Here is a 21,747-nt window from a genome sequence, read left to right as displayed (position 1 = left end):
CAAAAAAAAGAGATTTTAGACGTTATATATGCATGACAAAGAAAACTTAACTCCAAATCCAAAAAAACAAGTAATTACAAGGCTTGTTGTTTGAATTACAAGCTCCGTGTGGATAATGAATTCGGGGCGAGGTCTGAAATTAACACCCATCGAGCGCCAAACGCGGGTAGATTTTCTGTTTGGCGAGTAAATCTCGGAAGGCTACGGCGGGTAAATGTTTGTACCAAAATAGCCGTGTAATAAAATATCAGGCATGATGGCTCAGATGAAATTACTCATGTCCGTCTCTATACAGTGTGGACATGTGCACCATATGTGTTTATTACACATCTAAACAGTGCTGCCAAACTGCATGTAAAACACTTTGTAGAGCACATTTAAACACAACTGTAGTTGCCCAAATACACTTGATTAACCAGTGATCAATATATTAAGATAATTTTGCTTAAATGTTGCTCTGGCCTCTTCCTCAACTCTGTATTCAACATAAAAGCTTATTATCTCAATGAAATGTACTCAAATGATTGTATATGTGACACAAAAAAGGCAATTTATCATTTTGGCCAGTAGATTTTTTTCATCTACCAGTCAGAATTTTAATTTGGGAAACTGGTTTCTAAATTACAAACTGTGTTCAAACTCAACAAAATGATGTTAAAGCAGCTTGAACAGAGAGGAATGTGTGTTTTGGTAAAAGCAGAAGACAAACTGCAGCGTATCAGTGTTTATTTCACAGTAGAAACACAAAAGCAACGACGTATGCAAGTCCCATTTATATGGACTGGATGATGTTCTCTATCATTTAATTAAATCATCTTAAAAATAGTTAAATAAATAAAAAAACACAACAAACTTAGAGAGAGAAAAAAAACACAATAAAAATACCATTTGCATAAGAAACATAAGTTTGTTTTCTCTAATGACTTCAATCACTGGTTCACTTCTTCATTTTTTGGGGTTTTTTTTGTCTTTTCTATTAGAGGAATCACACTGAGTTGTTCTCTGGCAGCAGGAAACTTGTGTTTAGTGGTGGTAACAATAGTGCATTTTCATAATATAAAGTACCGCAGTTGTTTTTGAAATTACACACGTTTTGACCACCAGGGGCAGCGAACGCACCTTGAGCAACAACTTCTGTCAGAGATACAACAGAAGAAGAAGAAGAACAACTGGTGAACGTGTTTACAGCGCAGCCAAACAATCTCAACAATCTCATCCAACACTGTGACATCGTTTACACTACGCGCATCGTTACGCGACTGTACGCAAGCTAAATCCTGAGGTGAACAATAACAAACACTGTGTTCAGAGGTAATTATTAAATACAAATACATTAAATGGCTGTTACTGACAGATACAAGCTATCAACTGTATAAAATATGAGGTTTGATATACGTAAAAACATGAAGATTATAACTTAAATCCCTTTAACTCTTGAGAAAAATCTGCGTATTATTCAGCAAAAATCTGCAAAAATGCAAAACTTGCAGATCAGTGAACCTTCCAGCAGTGTAATCTACTTGAATCCATCACATATGAACCTTTAATTCATGTTGTTTACACTGTGTATCACACTTTACTAGAAATAGATTTAGTCTTCATTTTTAGCTGAGTGAGTTTTGTTCTTGTCTAACAAAAATACTTTCATGACTTCGACTGTCAGCCCTGCTGATCCTGGTCAGCGGCGTGCTCGGTGTGTGTGTGTGTGTGTGATCTGGGACTCGTTCTTACCTCTATGGTGGGGTGTGTGTTGTGTTTGTAGGCGGTGTAGAGAGGGAACTGGATCTGGAAGATCTTGGCGGCACACAGCAGCAGTTTCTCTCGTTCTTCCGTGCTCCAGGAGCTGAAGGGATCCTGGTTGTCACCGCTACTGCCGCTACTGCCGGCCCCGGCACAACCATCACCACCACCTCCACCACCCCCAGACCCGCTGCCGCCCTCCCCAGGCCCCAGTACTTCCATCTGGGCTTCACCCGACTGGTTAGCCCCCTGACCGTGACCCTGGCTCTGGCTCTTATTCTGGTTCTGGTCGGGGGCGTCGGCGTCCTCTTCGGCAGAGTCCCGCTCCACATTCACAGGTTCGTCCTCCCCGGGCGAGGACGGCTGGGGGAGGGGCCCCGGCGCGGTCTCGTTGCCCCCGCTCCATTCAGACCCTGCCCCCTCTGCCCCTGATACCCCTCCTTTATGGATGTGGTCCTGGACGCTGCAGAGGCGGTCTCTCAGGCTGCTGATCTGGGCGATGACCAGGTTGATGAGGGCGTAGACCAGCTGGTTGAAGACCTCCAGGTGCTTGTACTCCTTGAAGCAGCAGAGACATTGCCTGGAGACAGAAACAGGAAGCTTTAAAGACCTTCATTCTCACATCAGGAGATGAGATCAAGTTATTTGTGACTTTTTTTGTTATTTTTTAGTAACGTTTAAAATATGAAAATCAACTGTCGGTCGCCGTGGGAACGATACTGTTGTACCAGAGACGTTTGTCAGAGGAAACGAGATCTGTCAACGTTGCTGCAATTACTGCCGGTAATTAAAGTGGTGTTAAGTAATCTGTGACAGATTAGTCACATGCAGAACAGCTACAGTACTTTCTGTACTGATTAATCCATGAATGCTCTTTTAAGTTCCCAGAAACCAAGACGTCTGATGATCTAACTGCTCATTTTGTCTGAATATCCATTAAAAACCTAACAAATGATTCAGTTTATGATCATATCAGATAGAGAAATTCATCAAAAACATGTTTTTATTCTCGTTCCTTTCAGTTTGGATGTTTGTTTTCATCTTCGTCTGCTGAGTTCACCTTGAATCTGACTTTGAGGGGGCGGGTCTACCAGTATGATTTGTGACATCACAACTGGTTTGAAAGTCAATCCCCGTCTGATTATTCAAGTTACACAAGAGTGATGTGGAAACCTGAAGCCTCCGGTGCACACGAGACTGAGAACGGGTGGACTTTACAGTGACGGAGGAGACATCTGCTGCTATTCAACTATTAAAATGTCAAATATTCACACAGTCACAGAATTTTTTAATGAGATTTAAGGATTTAATGCAATTTTACAAATTTCTTACCAAGTACTTGAATTTTTTAGGACAAACTTTATTGATGCAAATTAATATTTAAAGTGTAATTTTTATACATTTTAAAACATGTCTGAATGGGAACTTAACAGAGATTACGTTTTATTTCTTTTTTATGCACAATTTCTTCTGTTCACTTATTTTCAAATGTGATTAAATACTAAAAAGAATAAAAAAAACAGGAGAATGAGCGCTTTGACAATTAACTACTAGGGATGTCCCCGAATACAAATAAGTAATTTAGCAAAGCACAAATAGTGGTTATTTTACGAATATTATACAAATTATTTGTTTTCGGGGGGAAAAAAAACAAAAAAACACGTCAAATACCAGCGTGCAGGTCGGTTACATCACTACCTCAGTGTCTCTCCTCTGCTCCGCTGTGACGTCTATCAGCAGGTCTTAACGAGGGGAGTCACATCCACCTGCTACATGACGCACATTTCCTAATCTGGACATCAGTCCCGGAGTTGGGGGTGTTCCCCAGAGATAAAGCTGAACTACTGACACACGCTTCATGAAGACTTATTGTAACACTTTAATTTTCTACAATTAAAAGCGTAATTAAAACAAAAACAGGATTTTTAAACCTCTTTCCACTTTTATTAGCATACAAATAATTTTGCTGCCTCAACAAATACAGATACTCTCTGCACATCTCTATTAACTACAGATCTCAGCCACAAATCTCCAGAAACATTGAGATGTTTTGTTTTTTTTAATCCAGCGGATCTTTTATTTATCAGAATCACAGTGAGTCTTTAATATCATACTGGATTTGATCTTCTTTGTATTCATATCCTTTAGAGGCGTAACACTGGCGCCGGGTTTCTTCATTACTCTTGTGTGTATCAGCAGGCTTTTGTTCCCTCAAAAAAAAAAAAAAAAGTATTTTTATGAAGTGCAACTTTGTGTAAAAACGGTGTCAAAGTCTCTCCTTCCAATCAGACTTCATGACTAAAATCAAGTAGATTAAATCCAATATGTCCTGTTTTAAGTTTCTTATCAAACTATACATGACGAGTCACAAGAAATCTCCTACAACTTTTTTTTTTTTTTTTTTTTTTTTAAACACAAAAGTAAAGACACACTCGCAAAAAAAAAAAAAAAAAAAAATGAAACACAGCAGGCACAAGGAAAGAATTGCTACTTGGTCATTTTGAATGAATGAGTCAGCAGATTTTCAGATGAAAAACCCTCCTCAGTGTTTAGGTCAGCGACTTCAAGGCTCCTTCAACCACCAAAAATAAAAACATTCCAGCTGGATGAATAAAAGCAGACCGAAAAAAAAAAAAACTAAATGAGAATCATCATTACTCCCAACCTTCATGTCGTCTGACGGCCTCGACTGTCGCAGCAGATTAGAGTCTTTTCTGCTTCCATAAAACAGGAATCATCTTCCTGATTCTTTTATTTTATTTATCCGAGTGGAAACCAGCAGAGCATGAAAGCATCATGAAGGTGGATTCACACCTGAGAGAGACGTCCAACAGGCTGCTTCCACCAGGGGGTTTAATAATGCCTTGCTCAAAGGCAAGCTGGATTATGGTTGTTAAGGAAATAAAGGGTGAGTCATTTATTTGCTCATACCGGATTTTCCCTGCTGGTAAGAGGCCAGCGTGACTGGAGTTTGTCCTCGTTTTCTTCGCTGCTTAACATCAATTTCAGGATGGTTTTTTCCAACTTTTCTGAAGTTTGATTTGCTTTTTTCTCTCTCTCTCCTCATTTTAATGTTTGTGAAAGACACACTGTTCTGTAAGCTCGAGTTAGAGTGTGTGTGTGTGTGTGGGAGGGAGGGGATGGGGGGGGGTGTGGGTGTGTGAAACAAAACCCTCAGTAAATCATAGTCATAAAGTCCCATTGAAGGGAGAGTAGCAGACAACAGCTGTTTGTGTGGGATTTTGCTGTTGATGCAAATTCAAACACGTGTCGAAGCTCTTCTACTGAAACAGCGTTTCAACAGAGACAACTGTTTGTCAGATTAGGTTTGAATTTTGTCTGGCGGCCAATCCGCATAGAAAAGCTTTCTAGAAGAAGAGTCGCTCGCTCGCACACACACACACACACACACACGGGAAAAAAGATCCCGTTTTATCAGATTTATTGATCCACAGCGACTCCCGTTTTTTTTTACGCTCACGTTTATGTTGTTTATATGTTCTTAACTTATTAACGGTATCTATATTGATTGATCGGTGTAGCTGTGAGCTCGCCGGTTTAGCTACAGCGGGCGGGGAAATAAAATCTGTGAATCAATCAATAAATAAACACACAGACGCTGTGGATTTCTTCCCGCAGCAGCTCAGCTTCTAACTGGTTTTAACCCTGATCCCGCCTTCTCTCCGTTGGCTCCCTGCTGGTTTCAGAATTGATTTTAAGATTTTATTGATCACTTTTAAAGCACGTCTGGGTCTGGAGCGACCTGCCCGAGGAGATAAGGCTGCAGAATCAGTGACGTCTTTGAATCACTTCTTAAAACTCATTTTTACAGATTTGCTTTTATGTAAACGTCGTCTTTAGATCATCTTTGTATTGTCTTTCTTTTTATCGTCTCTCTATTGTTTTTCTACTGTGTCTTTGCATTGTGCTGCTTTTGCTTTGTCCGTCAAAGCACTTAGTAAACTGTGTTTTTAACTCTTTCATGCATGGCGTCCACTACAGCAGACGGATGATTGGAAGGCATCTTGAACCATTTACGTTGTAGCATCATGTCCCAACTAGCAGGTGTTGAACCCCCAACGTGTTGTCTACACTTCCATCTGAAAATCATTTCTGACTCTCTGTGATTTTGAGATAATTGAAATCATAAATTCAACATGGCGTACGGTGGAGGAAATGCACCACGTAGCTCAGGAATATCTGTTAAATACTTTTATTCTCAGAGAAAGTCTATTTTCCAACTAAATAAGATTCCCAGACGATCTACATGTGGTCATGTGATACCATTTATCTCAGCAGAGTGAACTAACGAAGAGCTTCAATGTGTTTATCAAACTTTCAACAAGAGGATGAAGGAGAACAAAACCAGCCATCAAACTTGGGTTTTAATTGAGCCTTTTAAATACATGAAGTTGATCTATAAACAGCACTGACCTCTGCGTCCAGGAGCTGATGTAGCCCAGCACTCGCAGGGCATGTTCTTTCTTCAGTTGGAAGCCGCCTTCGCTGCCGTCTGCATCCGATACTGAAGGAGAAGAAAAATACCTGTTAGTGAGAAACTGGATGCATCTACTGTAATCTGTCAACACCACACATTTAATTTGAAGTAACTGAACTGATTTAAACATGATCTGACAGATTAAGTACTAAAAAGTCGTAAAAAGCTGACGGAAAAATTTTGTTTTCTTGCCTACTAGGCGCCATATTCTTCTCTCTTGTTTCAGAGTTACTGGTTTATCGTGGATGAAGCCAATAGCCTGTCCGTGCAATTTAGTGCACTTCTTGGTCTGGGGGATTGAGGGGGTTTTTTCATGGTTTGAGCCCCACAACTGGGCAAAACGGACCGACCTGAGCTAATGGAAAAAATCTATAACCCTTAAAAAAAAAACCCTTATTAGTTCAAATAAAAGTAAATCTTAAACTAGAAATATCGTCTCGCGGTTGTACGTCTCCGCCAACCAGTCGGGTTGCAGTTTACGTCCACGTCTGGCCAGACTCATAATATCTGTAGTGAAGACTGTGAAGGAATTTAATAAAAGGTATCGAGTGTGTTTTCCTTCTATGTGTTCACAAGCTGATTCTGATAGAAGACACAGTAGACGATGCTTCAGAGACCGATGCTGCTGCAAAGAAGCCACCGATATTAAAACGTGGACGCTTCACACATTCACTCACACACACACACACACACACACACACACACACCCTCACACACACACAACCCGGCAGCATCTAAACAATCACCACAGTTTCAAGGTGGAAACCAAGATTAGTGTCACCAGTTCAGTATCCCACCGAATGTGAAACATGGTCACAATCAGTTACGGCGTTGAATAACGGCCAGAAAAGTGTTTTTGCAGAACGTTATGATGTCACAGTGAAGTTGACCTTACAGTTGTGTGAAACTTTGTCATAATTAGCAAATTAATTCTTGAGTTATGGTCGAAACTTATGTTTTGTGAGGTCACAGTGCAGCGTTTCCACTAATACACATAATTATACAAAAAAAACATTTGTCTAATGACAAAAATAACATCAAATGTCCATTCATGTGGAAATCAATAGCGTTTGGGAGTTGGCGTTAAGGAGTAGGGCAGTGTGTAGCAAGTGAGCGGCTGAGTGACCCCTGAATTCCACCGGACGCGTGTGCGCCGCGTTCCAGCTCCGACGCGGCTGCCGGAGCCAATCGCAACCACTCTGGTCAATGTATCCGATTCCACCGGGCGCACCGCGGTGCGTTTCAGAAGCGGCTCCCCGCTCCGCTGCTCTAAAGATAGGCGCCTTGTCGATTTTTTTAACGAAGGCCGCGTCAAGCAGCACAGAGCAGATGGAGCTGGGCAGGAAGTCAGACACAGAAACAGCATTGAGCATCCAGTAAATTTTCAAAATAAAACACCCCGTGCAGACTCCTAGGATAGATAGATATTACTTTATTGATCCCCAAAGGGAAATTCAATGGTCGTATATCAACAATAAACGCAATTAAAAATAGACGAATAAAGAAATCATTTAACTACGTAGCCTAATTAACCATAGCAGAAGCACAAAAAAAATCAAGGAAAATGACCTAATCAACGAAAGCTGAGCAAGTTTAGTTGCCCTGCTACTGCAGTAATTACGGTAGCCATAAGGGACTTTATCAGCTTTGACTAGGCTGCTGTAATTACTGTAGTAGGAGTGCAACTGACTTTAAACGGCGGAAGGCTTCCCCGCAGTGAAGACGCTCCGCTTCTGACACGTTCCCGGTGGAACAGGGCGCGATGCAGAGGACAGAGCAAAACCGCGTCGGAGCCGGAACGCGGCGCACACGCGCCCGGTGGAATCCCGGGGTGAGAGAGCGAGCGGCAGAAATGTGATGGTGAATGTGAGCGGAGCAGAGGAAAAGGTTAGCAAGAAGTTGTCAATCTGGCGGTAAATGTACAGTATCGTTTCCCCAACTGGTGGAAAAGTGAAGGGGGTTAGCAACGACGGGTTAGCCTAACCTGATGACACTAAACGGAGAAATAGGGAACGCTCCCCGCCAGGCCAAAGCACTCAACCTAGAGGAAATACTGCAGTGACCTTGACCTTTAACCACCAAGATCAAATCAGTGCATTCTTGAGTCCGAGTAGATGTTTGCACCAAATTCAAAGAAAATTCCCTCGTGGCATTCCTGAGATATTCACAAGAATGAGACGGACAGACGGATGTACGGACAACCCGAAACATAAACGCCTCATAACGCCTCATAACGCCTCATAACGCCTCATAACGCCTCTGTCATGCTGAGTTTTCTTTTAAATAAACTAAATGTATGTTTACATTTAGTGTTTCTTACTAAAAAGACATCATGTTTATCCTTGAGGTCTAATAATAGAGCTGAATGTATTCCCCTCCTCATAAAACATTTGCAAAGCAGATTTCTGAGTAATTTAAATCCTTCATTGTTTACATCCATGATTACTAGCTTACATTCTTCTTCTTCTTCTTCTTCACCGCTTTTGTAGGCGCATTGCTGCATTTCCTGGTTAATTACAGCCGCCTGTAGATCAATGATATCAAGGGACCAACTCATCATAAACTGCTCCACAACACTATTACAGGTCAGAAACTCCACAGTGCACCTTTAACGCTACAACATACACTGATATTTTTAACAACAGTTCCAGCTTCATAAAGAAATGGGTTTTCCCAGTTTGGTGTGGAGAGGAACTCTACTGGCCTGCTGCAAACACCAGCACCTCTGGGATGAAGTGTGAGCCAGGTCTCATCAGCATCAGTGAGGTCCAGCTCTCTCCCTGCATCTGGTGGAAAACCTTCCCAGAAGAGAGGAGGCTGTTACAGCGGCAGGTTTTTAAAATGTTCATCACATATGGGCGTAATGTCCACATACTTTTGGCCGCGTAGTATAAACAGATATTGCAGTTTTCTCCTTGTTGGATGTTGTTCTTCTTCTCTGTTTGTTTTCACATCCTGCGTCCAGCTAAATAAACTATATTTGCATATTTATAGATTTTTAATGAGGGAGAAGTAGATTTAAAAGGTAAACTATTTTAAGGATTTGAAAGTGGTAATTGTAAAAACATTATCAGGCACATATTATTGTTGTATGCAGAGTATTTTTATACGTCTTAATATCTGTTTGAGGAGATCTTTTAATGTTTTTTTTGCATTTTTCAAGTTAAACATTCAAAATTTACTGTCACATTTACTCTCACTGTCATTTTTGATTATAATGTTGTAATAATGAAGTTGAATTCCCAAATTCTGGGGCATCATTGCCAAAATGTGTTCATGTTAAGCATGTAAATACAGAATCTCAGATGACATGTTGTTCCAGCTCTCATACCAGTATAAAAGATATTAAATATTGGCACCAGACTTCTCTCTAAAAGTTGCTGTTATTCTACTGGTATCAAAGATCCACATCAGTCACACCCAGTTTCGAGGAATCAAGTGTCTCAACTGAATCACTGACCTCAATTTGGCAGCGAAACGGGACAAAAACACACAAAAACACAACAGCGACAATAGTAACTAGTCAGCCATCTTGGCCGTGCGAGCAGGAAGTTTCCTCTCAAATAAAACTGAACCGAAACCCTTTCAGCTCCACATGTGAACAGAAGCTCCTATGATGCTTCAGAAAGGGAGGCGGAAGGGGGGGGGGGGGGGGGGTCGACTCTGGGATATCGGCCCGGCAGATTTGGCTGTTTTCCTGCAGCGGCGTCGAGGGATGTCGTTTCACCGCTTTGATGATGATGATGATGCCTGGGAACGGGCGAAGAGGTGCCAACATTAAACCCACTTTATGGCTGCAGCTCGGGATGAATATAAATACAAAAGAGGAAGGGGTTGGGGGTGGGGGGGACGACACACACCTGCACCGTGTGATCACAACTCCTCGGCTACTGTGATTGTAACTGTTCAGCCAAACTGGAGGCGTTTAAATATGAACCTTCCAGCTGTGACGCTGCACAGATCTACTACAGTGTGTCTGGTAAAGCCGACAACAGGCTGACTAAAAAACACCCGGACTGCTACAAATCTGCAAATATGAAAAAAAAAAAACATGTTCATTGATGGAAGCAAGAAGGAAATCTCTCAGAGCTCAAGGTGACATCTTTAAATGTCCAGTTTTGCAGCATCAACAGTCCAAAATCCAAAGATATTGAGTTTACTTATCATGTAGCGCAAAGAAAAGCTTTGAACTACGGATGCATGATATTGGATTTTTTTGCCGATATGCCGATATTTCCAACTCACTGTGGCCGATACAGATATATTCTTTTTTTTTTCCAGCTGGCTGAGGAGACTATTATGCGTGCAAGCATAGATTGTACTAAGTATGATCAAGAAAGACAATATATGAAGGAAGAACTCAGGAAGACTGGAGTTCAGGAGCTCAGCATTAAAACTTTAATGAACCTGCCAAGTGGGAGCAGCAGTAGAGTTTTCATTGAGTTTATTAGACAGACAGGATTAATGTGCAGGATTTAATCTCTGGTTCACACTCCAGAGCAGAAGGTGGCAGTAATGCACCTGATACGCTGGTTGACAACCGCCGTTATAAACCAAAAAGATTTTTTTTCCAAACAGAGTGACACATCCTGTCAGCCGAGGTGTTTCCTATCTGTGCAGCAGCTCCTCGACGGACTGTTTCACCCTGACGGTCCCGGTGTTTCCTCTGCAGGCTGCACTTCACTCAGCTGCCCGTCAGACCCGCTGCTTCTTCCCACTTTTAGCCGGGGCTAACGTTAGCTGGGAGGCTAGCGGAGCGTTAGCCGCAGCATGGCCGGAGGGAAGCGCAGCTAGCTAGCCTCTGCTAGCCTCCCAGCTACCGTTAGCCCCGGTTCTGCATGTGGATCCAACCAGAGCACCGAGCACCGGTTTGTTATTCGGGCTAAAGTGGGAAGAAGCAGCTGGTCTGACGGACAGCTGAGTGAAGTGGAGACCGGGACCATCAGGGTGAAACAGTCCGTGGAGGGAAGCACAGTCAACAAATCGGCCTCTCATAACTGGCAGAAATGGCCGATATTTCATTTTAGATCTTTTATCAGCCGATACTGATGATGTGCCGATAATATCCTGCATCCCTACTTTAAGTGTCCAGTTTTGCAGCATCAACAGTCCAAAATCCAAAGACATTGAGTTTTTTTTTCATGTAGGACAAAGAAAAGCTTTGAATCGTCACATCTGAGAAGCTGCAACCAGCACGTTTAGAAATAAGGCTTCAAAAATGACCAAACAATTATCTCTTTATGTATCTATTTATGTCAGTCGCTTAATCAACTTAACCAAAGTTATTATAATTCATCCAGAAGACATCATAAAGATTTTATGGGCGATCCATCCAATAGCTGTTGAGACGTTGTCGTCTGTAGAGTCACACCACTAACACGACCAACAAAAGCTCTACTGTCCATCATCATCATCATCATCATCATCATCATCATCTAGAAGCGTAAGTGGACACCACAAACACACAAACACACACACACACACACACAGACACACACACACACCGCTGGCATCTCAAGGTCGTCACGTTATCTTCTCCGCACTTCATCTGTACAGAAAGTAAACATTCCCTCCACAGCAACAGCAGTTTCCTCACATTAGTCTTTTAGTTTTGACCTTCGAGCATCTTCCCACCAACAGGAAAACCACAGATTGTCAAATATATATAGATCAGGTTACATTTTAAGCTCAGGAGTGAAGCTAAAACATCTTTTACCTCTTTGTTTTCTTATTTAGTGTTTGAACAAAAGTTCTGTAACGGATAAAAACCTTCCTGTTCCTGCGTCTTTAAAGACCCGACCGGTGACGTCCACATGTTAGACTGGAGTGTAACCTTTATTTCATTTATTATAATTACAAACCACGTTACACTCGTCCTACTGGAGCCTGACAGTTTACCTACAACACATGATTTGACTTGATTTATTGATCGGGACAGTGTGCAATGTTTTAAAAACATTAAAGATGCACTGCACCGGAGTTAGCTCGAAGCTAATTTGCATCCGTAGTCCCCCCCCTCCCCAAACACACAATCAAAACATACAACAGCACAACAACAAACAGTACAAAGCAAAAAACAAACAAACAAACACACCATACAATATACAAAGCCACACACAACAGCACATTACAATGACACAGGTGGACGCAGCAATTTCTTGATATTTTACACTGACTGATCACTTTATTAGGAACACCTGTGCAACCCGACACAACAGCTCGGCCGTAAATTACACTTTTACGAAGCTTATACATTTTAAGTTTTTGTTGACGTTCTACTTGATGTTTATTACTGAGGTCGTAGTGGGTGCTGGTGCTGGTGGCGGTGCTGGTGCTGGTGATGGTGGCGGACCGTTCACCATATTGAAAAGTGTCCTAATGAAGAACTTGGTGAGTCAAAAATAACCAAACCTCAAGCTTCACACAACAAGGACAGCTTGAAACCAAAAACATGACACCTCTGTTCCCCTTCAGGCAACGAAACTCAAGGCTGAACAAACTGCACAGACGTCGTCATTGATCTTTCTCTCAATATTTCTGTTGTCATGACGACACGAGTATAAAACACAGGTGTCGAAACAGCAGCCTCGACTGTCAGGCAGATTTGAGTCAACTAAAAAAAAAACAAAAAAAACAAATAAGAAGCTCACTTTTTGTTTCAGAAATCGACACGAAAGCTCGACTGAAATGTTGTCAAATTTATCTGCATGTGTGTCTCAATAAGATCAGTTAAACACATACGAGTGTCCTACAAACGCAGGATGCTGCTGTGGTATAACAGACAAATTCTGGTCAACACACGTGGGTGATGAAAACGTTTAATCTCAATCTTTGGGCGATGTTCCCCCCCCCCCTCTCCTCCTCCTCCTCCTCATCCTCCTCCTTTCTCTTTTTGAGGCCTTCAGTCAGACACTTTCAGCCTCAAGATGAGCTAAAATTAAAAAAAACAAAATCAATATCATATTTCCTCGGTTCAAAATACGCTACAAACTGATTTAATCTGCTATTATTTAGATAATCGATCAATTGTTTCAGTCATTTTTTAAGTTTCTCTCTGTTTTATATCATTGTGATGAAAACGTTTTGAGCAGCTGAAGACGTCATCTCGGGAAGGAAAACGTCATTTTATAGTCTCGGCAATTAACTGAGAAAACAATCAGCAGATTATCCAATAATGAAAATTATTGTCCACAAAAACAGCAGAATGGGAATGAACCGGAAATGTGATGAAATTAAAATAATTATTAATAGTTGTAGCCGTATTTCTATTTTTGTTGCATTTAACAAGATCAAGATTCACGGCTCGTCTACACTGGAGGCGTTTCAGCTGCATTTTTCAATCTATTTTTGTCTGTACAGCTGTGCAAGTTATTTAAATCGATAATATTTTACATATTTCTGCATCATCTGTCACTTTAGCAACGTTGGCATCTCCACAATAATTATAAATAAAGTTAAATCAATGTGTTTGTTGCTCTTCTAATAAAACGATGCTCTGAATCAGACACATTTATTATTCTTCTTCTGCATGTTGCAGTTTGATTTAGCACTGGGGTCAGAGGTCACAGTCACCTCAACGTGAACAAAGCCTGATTTTGTCAAGTAGCTTCTGTCTACTTTTAGCAGAGCGCTCAAACACCTCATGTTGCTTTTACTCTTTAAACAAAGCTGATTGGTGCAACTGTCAAAGCTACAATACATGTAATACATGCAGAGCTGCAACTAACTGTTACTCCCATTAATCTGATGATTATTTTCTCAATTAATTGTGAAAAAATGTCCTTAAAGCTGAAGGTGATGTCTTCAAATGTCCAAAGATATTCAATTTACTATCATGGATGAAAGAAAAAAGGTTTAAATTCTCACATCTGAGAAGTTGCAACCAGAAAATTTTAAACATTTTTCCTTTAAAAACGACTAAAACAATAAGTAGATCAGTCAAAATCAAGATGATGTCTCGTCCGAACCCCACAGACATTTAATTTACAGTTATATAATTAAAAACAAGCTGTAAATGATCACATTTGTAGAAACAGCTTGGAGGAATCTGACGCATGCTTGATAAAAAGCCTTTAAGTTGCGTTTTAGTGCTACGAGGGTCTGTGGGATTATTTCGGCGTAGCGGGTTTCCCAAATGGAAACACGGGCTGAAAACAGGTTCCAGTTGTAAAAGGGGATTTTGTCTCTCACATACAGACACAAGCACATGCTGCTGCAGCAAATCTGAGGTCAAAGGTCACCTACAGACGCAGCACATGGACCTGCCAGTCTCACAGACAGAGCTGTCACAGCTGACAGCACCCCCCGCTGTGGGACGACCCCCCCCTCCCCCTCCACTCCCACCCCTCCATAACACACACACACACACAAGTTTACAATAAAGTCCTGAAGAGCTTCATTCTACCAAAACACAACCAGGTTCAATTTCATGGGTTCAGCAGTGAACTCAGCAGCGTTTCCTCCGTCTTGTAATTAGAGACGGAATCACCGACGACAAGGTGAAAGATGACGGTCGGCGCGGAGTCTGAGAGTTTATCAGACGACTAAAAAACATTCATTCACTGCATATTTAAGGCAGAAAAAACACCAAATCACACCTTCTTAGCAAGCAAGGCATGAAATCTATGACAACAAAAGGTTACGTGCTGGCTAAAAGCAAACCAGAGCTGTACCCGTTTTTAGCTAATTGTGTTGTTAATTTTTTTTAAACTGTGCATCACAATCAATGTAATTCAGTACGTGTATTTTTATTGTGCTCCCATATCTGTAGTGCACTGTGGTTTTTTATGATGATGATGAAAGCTGTATATTTTAAATTACACTGTATATGTAAAGAGTTGGAAAATTAGCAATTAGCTATAAACTCTCTGTGCAGTACATCAGTTTCATGCTCGGTATCAGAACTATGTTAAATTGCAGCGTCCCTATCAAATAAAATAAAAAAATAAATAAGGTAACGTCTTTAAAAAACGTCCAGGTTTGTCGGATCAAAAGTGCAAAACCAAAAAAATATGAAGTAATTTTAAAATGCTGAGAAAGTTGCTTCTCACTATTTTTGCTGAAACGACTGAAATGATTCACTAGTTACATTCAAAATAGTTGCTGATACGTTCACAAAATTTCAAGCGTCTTAAACCAGCAGTCGATGGAGGATAAAAATACATTTAAAAGTCTGTGTGAAGCTTCTATTCAGCTTCATCAGTCTGAGTTAGTCATATCAAGTGGATATCTGACACATTTACAGTCTTTTTAGCATCAAATTCCCTCTTTGTGTTTCCTCGGACAGTGTTTCCCTGTTGAGCTGCAGGTGGAAGTATAGTAACAAAAAGAGGAACTTTGGCACTAAAAAGACTGTAACGTTGAAAGATATCTACTTGATTTGACTCATTTGGACGCTGAAGCTTCATATTAGCTTCAGATAAACTTTTAAATACATTTTTACACAGAAGGAGGACTGTGGATTTACATTGTAAGGTCATTATGAAGGGATCTTCTAATGGTCAGTATGAACAGCGTTTGGGCTCCTGACTGTTGGTTTAAGACACACTTGAAAAAAAATGTGAAGCCGTCCTTCGATTGACTGATTATTTCAGCTCTGCTGCTCTGATTTCAGGTTTGATCCTCCGCAGAACAAGAAAAAACACAACACTCATCTTCAACTTTCACTAGTTTACTCACCACTGTTACTGTAATGTGGAGTTTTTTTTATATATATGAGTAAATCTGAAACGCAATACACTTTTGGTTCTGACTAAAATGTTTCCATAGCAACAAGTATTGAAGCTGTATTTGACACTTGCTCAGATTTGTCTTTTTTTTGTATCCTTTGATAAGACAGTTCCTGATATAAGTCAAAAATATACAAATTTGGACTGTATTTTATTTTGGCGGTCATTGCACAGCTGCTTCTATCGACACATTAAAACAAACTTCATGTATCTTAAAACTGAAACATTTCTAAAAACATACTCCGGCCACGTTTACAGACACCTTTATGTGTCTAAATTAACGACTGTGATTTGCTTCTGAATGCAGGTGAAAATGAAAGTTACTGTTTGGTTTCTTATTACAACGCACCACGTGCAAACATCAGTTTGGCAACCTGATCTGGAAATTCCCAAAAATACACAGAAACTGTAACAAAAATAAAAACTCTCTCTCTCTCTTTTTTTTTCTTTTTCTGTTTCACTCTGGTCTGTACAGAAACAACACACACATATCTGCACCTGAGAGGCAGCAGAGTAACATGATGTGGAAGAGCGATTAACCATAACTGATTTATAATAAATCATACAATAGAGGTGACCTGCAGCAGATAATTATTTCCCAACAACTCCCACAAAAATATTCCTAAAAATGACATTATGCTCCTGCAGCAGAATCATTTTAAGACGAATCAGCTCACTGAAATACTTTATATGGATAAATGACGTCTTAATGCTGCAGCATGCGGTGATATTTTAGTGAAGCTCAAACTTGGTGTCAACAGTTTGTCTCTTTCCTGTTTCGACATGACGAAGCCCTCATGCACAAATCCAGCTCTCCATAAAGAAATGCTCTTCCCAGTTTGGTGCTGGAGAACGTGACTGGCTCCGACACTTTTTTGGGATGAAGAAGAAGAACATGGACTGCGAGCGAAGCCTTGTTGCTAAACACTGACAGACACAGTGACACGTCTATGTCGGCGAGGGCTGGGCGATAAAACCGTCTCAATAAAATGTCATCGACAGGTGTAAAGTCTGGTGGAGCAGGCGATGACTTGATACTAAAACAGCTGGTTCAGGGCGTGTCTTCATCCGTTTATGGTTAACTACGGAGTGGTAATAAGGCTCGTGCAAGCGTGCAGAGTTCCTCGATGACTGAGATAAAAACAGAACCATGCGTACACACGGCTTTATGAATCTGGTGAAAAGAATGCGTCTGCATATTTCTGGGTTTGTGCGTACAACACGGTTTTTAGTCATGAATCTACACAGCTTTTCATGCATTTGGCCCCAGGCGTCTCCAATAAGGGTAGAAAAATTTATGACACTGACCTTTAAAAATTTAACTGAGAGAGACAAACAAAATAAATGCATGTTTGGGCAAGTGAAAGACACGGGTGAGACAACTGAAACTGAACTTTTATTTAATTACTTAGTTCAAATCTGTTGTTTTCTACAGTTTTGAGGTCTGAGCCTCCGCTGAGGGTCACCTGTCTCGTACGAATAGGTCCGAACGCTGGTTCAACGCGCCGGTAGACCCATGCCACGCTTATGTGTCCTCTATGAAAAGGATTATAATGTTCTTGTAGCTGACTGGGAGCAAAAAATCCCTACAGCCAGGTACCAAAATCTTGTGGAAAGCCTGCACAGCAGCAGATTAATGCCCACCGATAACATGTTCAGCAATCACATATATCGGTGTAACATTCGGGACGTCCGCATACTTTTGGCCATGTAGTGTAAAGTAGGGGTGGACATTCCTCTCTGGAAACCGGTGGGCACGACTCCGTCTCACAATCTGACTTTAATATTTCTACACACACACGCCAGAGTGTTTATGTTCTGACTGACAACATATCAACAGTATAGAGAGAAAATAACAGGATTTTTTTTTATTTTAGGTTTGAATTAGTGAGTCTGTGCTGCAGTCAGGTGCAGATCGAGTAGATATCTTTCAACGTTTAGTGTCAAAGTCCTTCTTTTTGTTACTATACTTCCACCTGCAGCTCAACAAGGAAACACAAAGAGGGAATTTGATGCTAAAAAGACTGTAAATGTGTCAGATATCCACTTGATATGACTAACTCAGACTGCTGAAGCTGAATAGAAGCTTCACATCAACTTTTAAATGTCTGTGTAGACACATTGTGGATTTTGGCCTCCATCGCTTACGTTGAAGGCACATTTGAAGGATCTTTTAATATCCAGTATGAACAGGAGGAAAACCTCTTTCACTGTTCATACGGACACCTGACTGATGTTTTAAGAGACACATGAAAAAATTGTGAACCTGTCCTTTAAAGTGGAGCCTGCAGGAGGAGCTTTAACTTCATGCACACAATAGGCTGGACACACACAGGAGAAACGACAAATAACCGTAAAGCGTTGTATAATGACGCTTTAAATATTGTTGTAAGACCAAAAAAAAGGCTTTTTTCAATGTCTTACAGTCAGCAGCAAAGTGCAGCAAGGCCTGATTAGCTCGCCTTCCACAGCAACAACAGGTTAAGTTGTAGCTTTAAATGCAACCTTGTATTTACATTTTGCTGGCTTAAGTTGACTGTAGCAACCCTGTCGGTGAAATCGCACCTTTTATGGCAAGATTAGAATGAATTTCACCACCAAAACGAGCATGAAATGAACGCTTAGGTCGAAAAAAAACACAGACACACACAAGCTAACATTACCGTGGATTAACGGTGTGCCAAAATATGCGCCTCGTTGCAGCCATTAATTTTCTGGGCTAGCTTAGTTGCCGCTAGCTTCGACTAACGTTTACCCTCTCCAAAAAAAAAAAAAAAAAAACACAGGCAGGATATTTACATCATCATCTTAGTGTCAGCAATATTAACTGCGAGCGTGTTAGTGATAGTTAGCAGGCCATTTTGGGTGGTGAATGTGCCCCATGATGCTCAAAACAATGGGTGGAAGCCGAGTGGACAGCTAGCAGACTGACCTGACAAACACATCAAACAAAGTCAGGCTGCTCGCTAGCTTAACGAGCTAACTTCCAAATCCGAGCAAAGCCGCATTTTTAGCAGCGGCAAAATCGACCTTATACACAATATTTAACAGCGCTCAAGTATTTTAACTCACGACTGTAATGTGACACACAAAAACAGATCGATGTCATGCAGGGTTTTTGAGTCGTTTCGGGAGTGTTTGACAGACAAGACAGGCCCAAAAAAAAAAACTGACTGCCAGTTTGGGAAAAGGGGGAAAATGGCATTTGCATTCATATCTAACGACACAGTCTGACACCAAGACGTGACTGTCACCGACTGCAAAATACGCAGAAACAATGTCAACACTTCCACCTGTCGTCTGTCTGCAAAAGTCTATAAAGAAATGCGAGTTAAGGCAAAGAAAACACAAAGTTATATATTACAGCTAGCCGCCGAGCTAACACGCTCCCAGCGGTGCTACCACCAAGAAGCTAGTTAGTTAAAGTGATTTGTTTTACTTACTTTCATTTAAAACCTCCACCAGCTCGGCGCAGTTTTCACACATTGTTCATGAAGAGGAGGAAAAAACACGGAGTGCACCTACTCAAACCATCGCACCGGAGGCTGTTTGTCGGCCGGCAGTTGGTTGTTTTTGGGGTAAAAACGGGCCCAGTGGAGGGAGTGATGGCTGAAGGTTATTCCGCTGAGTGTAACCAGCGGGAAACAAGAACGTGAACGTGATTTGCATCCAAGCGAAATTGATGTACAGCAAAAGTTAAAGAGGCACTGGACGGTAGAAAGCGAGTCAGTCTCCAATCTGAGCGTTACTTGAGAGAGTAGACACAGCAGCCATGTTGAAAAAGGAGGGGGGCGGGGGGGGCGTCAGCGTGGAGAGAGTTCGGCTCTTTTCGTCTCGTCTCCGTCCGTTCGTTTTTCTTCGGTAGTCTCGCGATATCTTCATAGATGTCATGGTTTCTTAAAGGACCAGGATTTAGTGGCATCTAGCGGTCAGGTTGCAGATTGCAACCAAATTAATATCCCTCCTCTCCCATTCCAAGCGTGTAGATGAACCTACGGTGGCCGTGAAACTGGCGAAAAACGCGAGAGGCCTTCTTTACAGCCAGTGTTTCGTTTGTCCGTTCTGGGCTACTGTAGAAACATGGCGGTGAAGGACTCTTACTGAAATATGTGAAAAGTTTTGCAAACATAAATGGCACGGTACAATATTATAACACACACACATATATATAATAAAACTTCTTTTCCAGACAACAGACAACCATCATACAACAATCGAATATAAAACAAAAGATGGAAAATAAAAGTGTTCAACATTTTTTGGGGGGGGTTGTCTGCAAGTTTAAGTTCCTCTATTAAGTTTCAAAGTATTCTTTCTTCTCCATTATTTCAGTTATAAGAAATAATGACACAGCTCCTTGTGAACTCTCATGTAAAAATAACTTTCCAAGAATAACAATTATGTTCATTGATAAGTCGTTTGTTCCATTTTCCAGAATATTTGGGCCACTGTGTCAAATGGGCTTCAAAGCCATGCGCACTTCCTGGATGTTTGCATAACAGGCCCTGACCAGTTCCCTGTGTAGACATGACTCATTCTGAGGTGATGAAAACACAATTATTTAGGCTGCATTCACACTGGATCCGACAATGTGGCACCTTCCCGCAGGTTTGTGTGTTTATTCGTGTTTTTTATTTCTCTGATTCACTGCTTTGTTGTTGCTACCGCTGCTCCCTCTCTTCATTCACTCTCTAGTGCTGGACCACCGCTGCTCTCTCGGTCCTGCTCTCAGGCTCATACTTTCTCTGTTTCTCTCGTCTTAAATGAATTGAGAGGCCGACAACAAAGTCAACAAGTAAACAAGGTTCTTCTTCTGGTGGGTATCTTCAGCTTACGTGACGCCAGGTTGCGTTTCTGCAAAAGTTGATTCTGGTTCAACTTCTCCCCGCATGGCTGCTGCAGTTTTTTGCTGAAGCCCATGTGGTTCCCACTCCTGCAGCCTAAATGCACAACTCCAACTCAACTGCATGGAAGGACTGTCGTTCTCCCCGCATGAATGGACTTGGTGTGAATGCAGCCTTTAGAAGTTTTAGGTGATTCTACACTGATGAAAACATAATCATGGTTATGTTCCATTTCTGCCAATAAATCCCTCTATGTCCTTCACACTGGTCCTTTAAGAGTTAAACTCAGTCACAAAAAGAGGGAAAGAGGGTTCAAAACCATAAAACCTTTTTGTGAATAAAGACATTTTAATTAAATATTGTTTTATTTTTAAGTGTTGGAGCCACACAGAGGACAGAAACTCTGAGATTGAAAAAAAAAAAGTCATAATATTACAAGAATAAAGTCGTAATATTACGAGAATATTTATTGAAATGAAAGCATGTGAGAAGTTTAGAGGGAAAAATCACTATTTGGTGGAGCTGTTAACAACTCATAGACATGTGAAATGTGACCCCGACTACACACTGCTTTTTGTAAGACGTCAAAAGCCAAAAAGGTTGGAAACCACTGGTTTCATCTTTTAACAATGTGTTGTATTTTAAAAGCTTGTTATATTATCCATTGTGTCAAATCTTCATCTGAAAAGTAACTAAAGCTGTCAAATAAATGTAGTGGAGTAGAAAGTACAATATTTCCCTCTGAAATGTAGTGGAGTGGAAGTATAAAGTAAAGTACAAGTACCTTAAAACTATACTTAAGTACAGTACTTGAGTAAATATACTTGGTTACTTTGTGTGTGCAGTAATGTATTTTATGTCACAAATGAATCAGATGACTTTCCAGAAAAGCACAGGTGGAACTAATAACATTACTGTAATATATTGCAGCAATTAA

At 40.9% G+C, this 21,747-nt stretch overlaps 1 protein-coding gene across 2 annotated transcripts in view; it reads right to left on the bottom strand.

Moving 5' to 3' along the window:
• Window positions 1-19,769, bottom strand: part of usp34 (ubiquitin specific peptidase 34) — an 80,354-nt gene extending 60,585 nt beyond the window's left edge. For both annotated transcript variants that reach the window (XM_067585575.1, XM_067585576.1), the window contains exons 1-3: window positions 19,410-19,769; window positions 6,175-6,265; window positions 1,732-2,320 (exon numbers count right to left, since the gene is read on the bottom strand). In XM_067585575.1, coding sequence (XP_067441676.1) covers window positions 1,732-2,320; window positions 6,175-6,265; window positions 19,410-19,452 — 723 coding nt within the window. In that variant the 5' untranslated portion in view covers window positions 19,453-19,769. The remainder of the gene's footprint in view (window positions 1-1,731; window positions 2,321-6,174; window positions 6,266-19,409) is intronic.
• Window positions 19,770-21,747: the final 1,978 nt, after the last annotated feature.

The sequence above is a fragment of the Thunnus thynnus genome, chromosome 3, assembly GCF_963924715.1.
Source record: "Thunnus thynnus chromosome 3, fThuThy2.1, whole genome shotgun sequence".
NCBI lineage: Eukaryota > Metazoa > Chordata > Actinopteri > Scombriformes > Scombridae > Thunnus > Thunnus thynnus.
The sequence above is the reverse complement of the archived record's forward strand: the minus strand, read 5'-3'. Positions and strand labels throughout refer to the sequence as shown.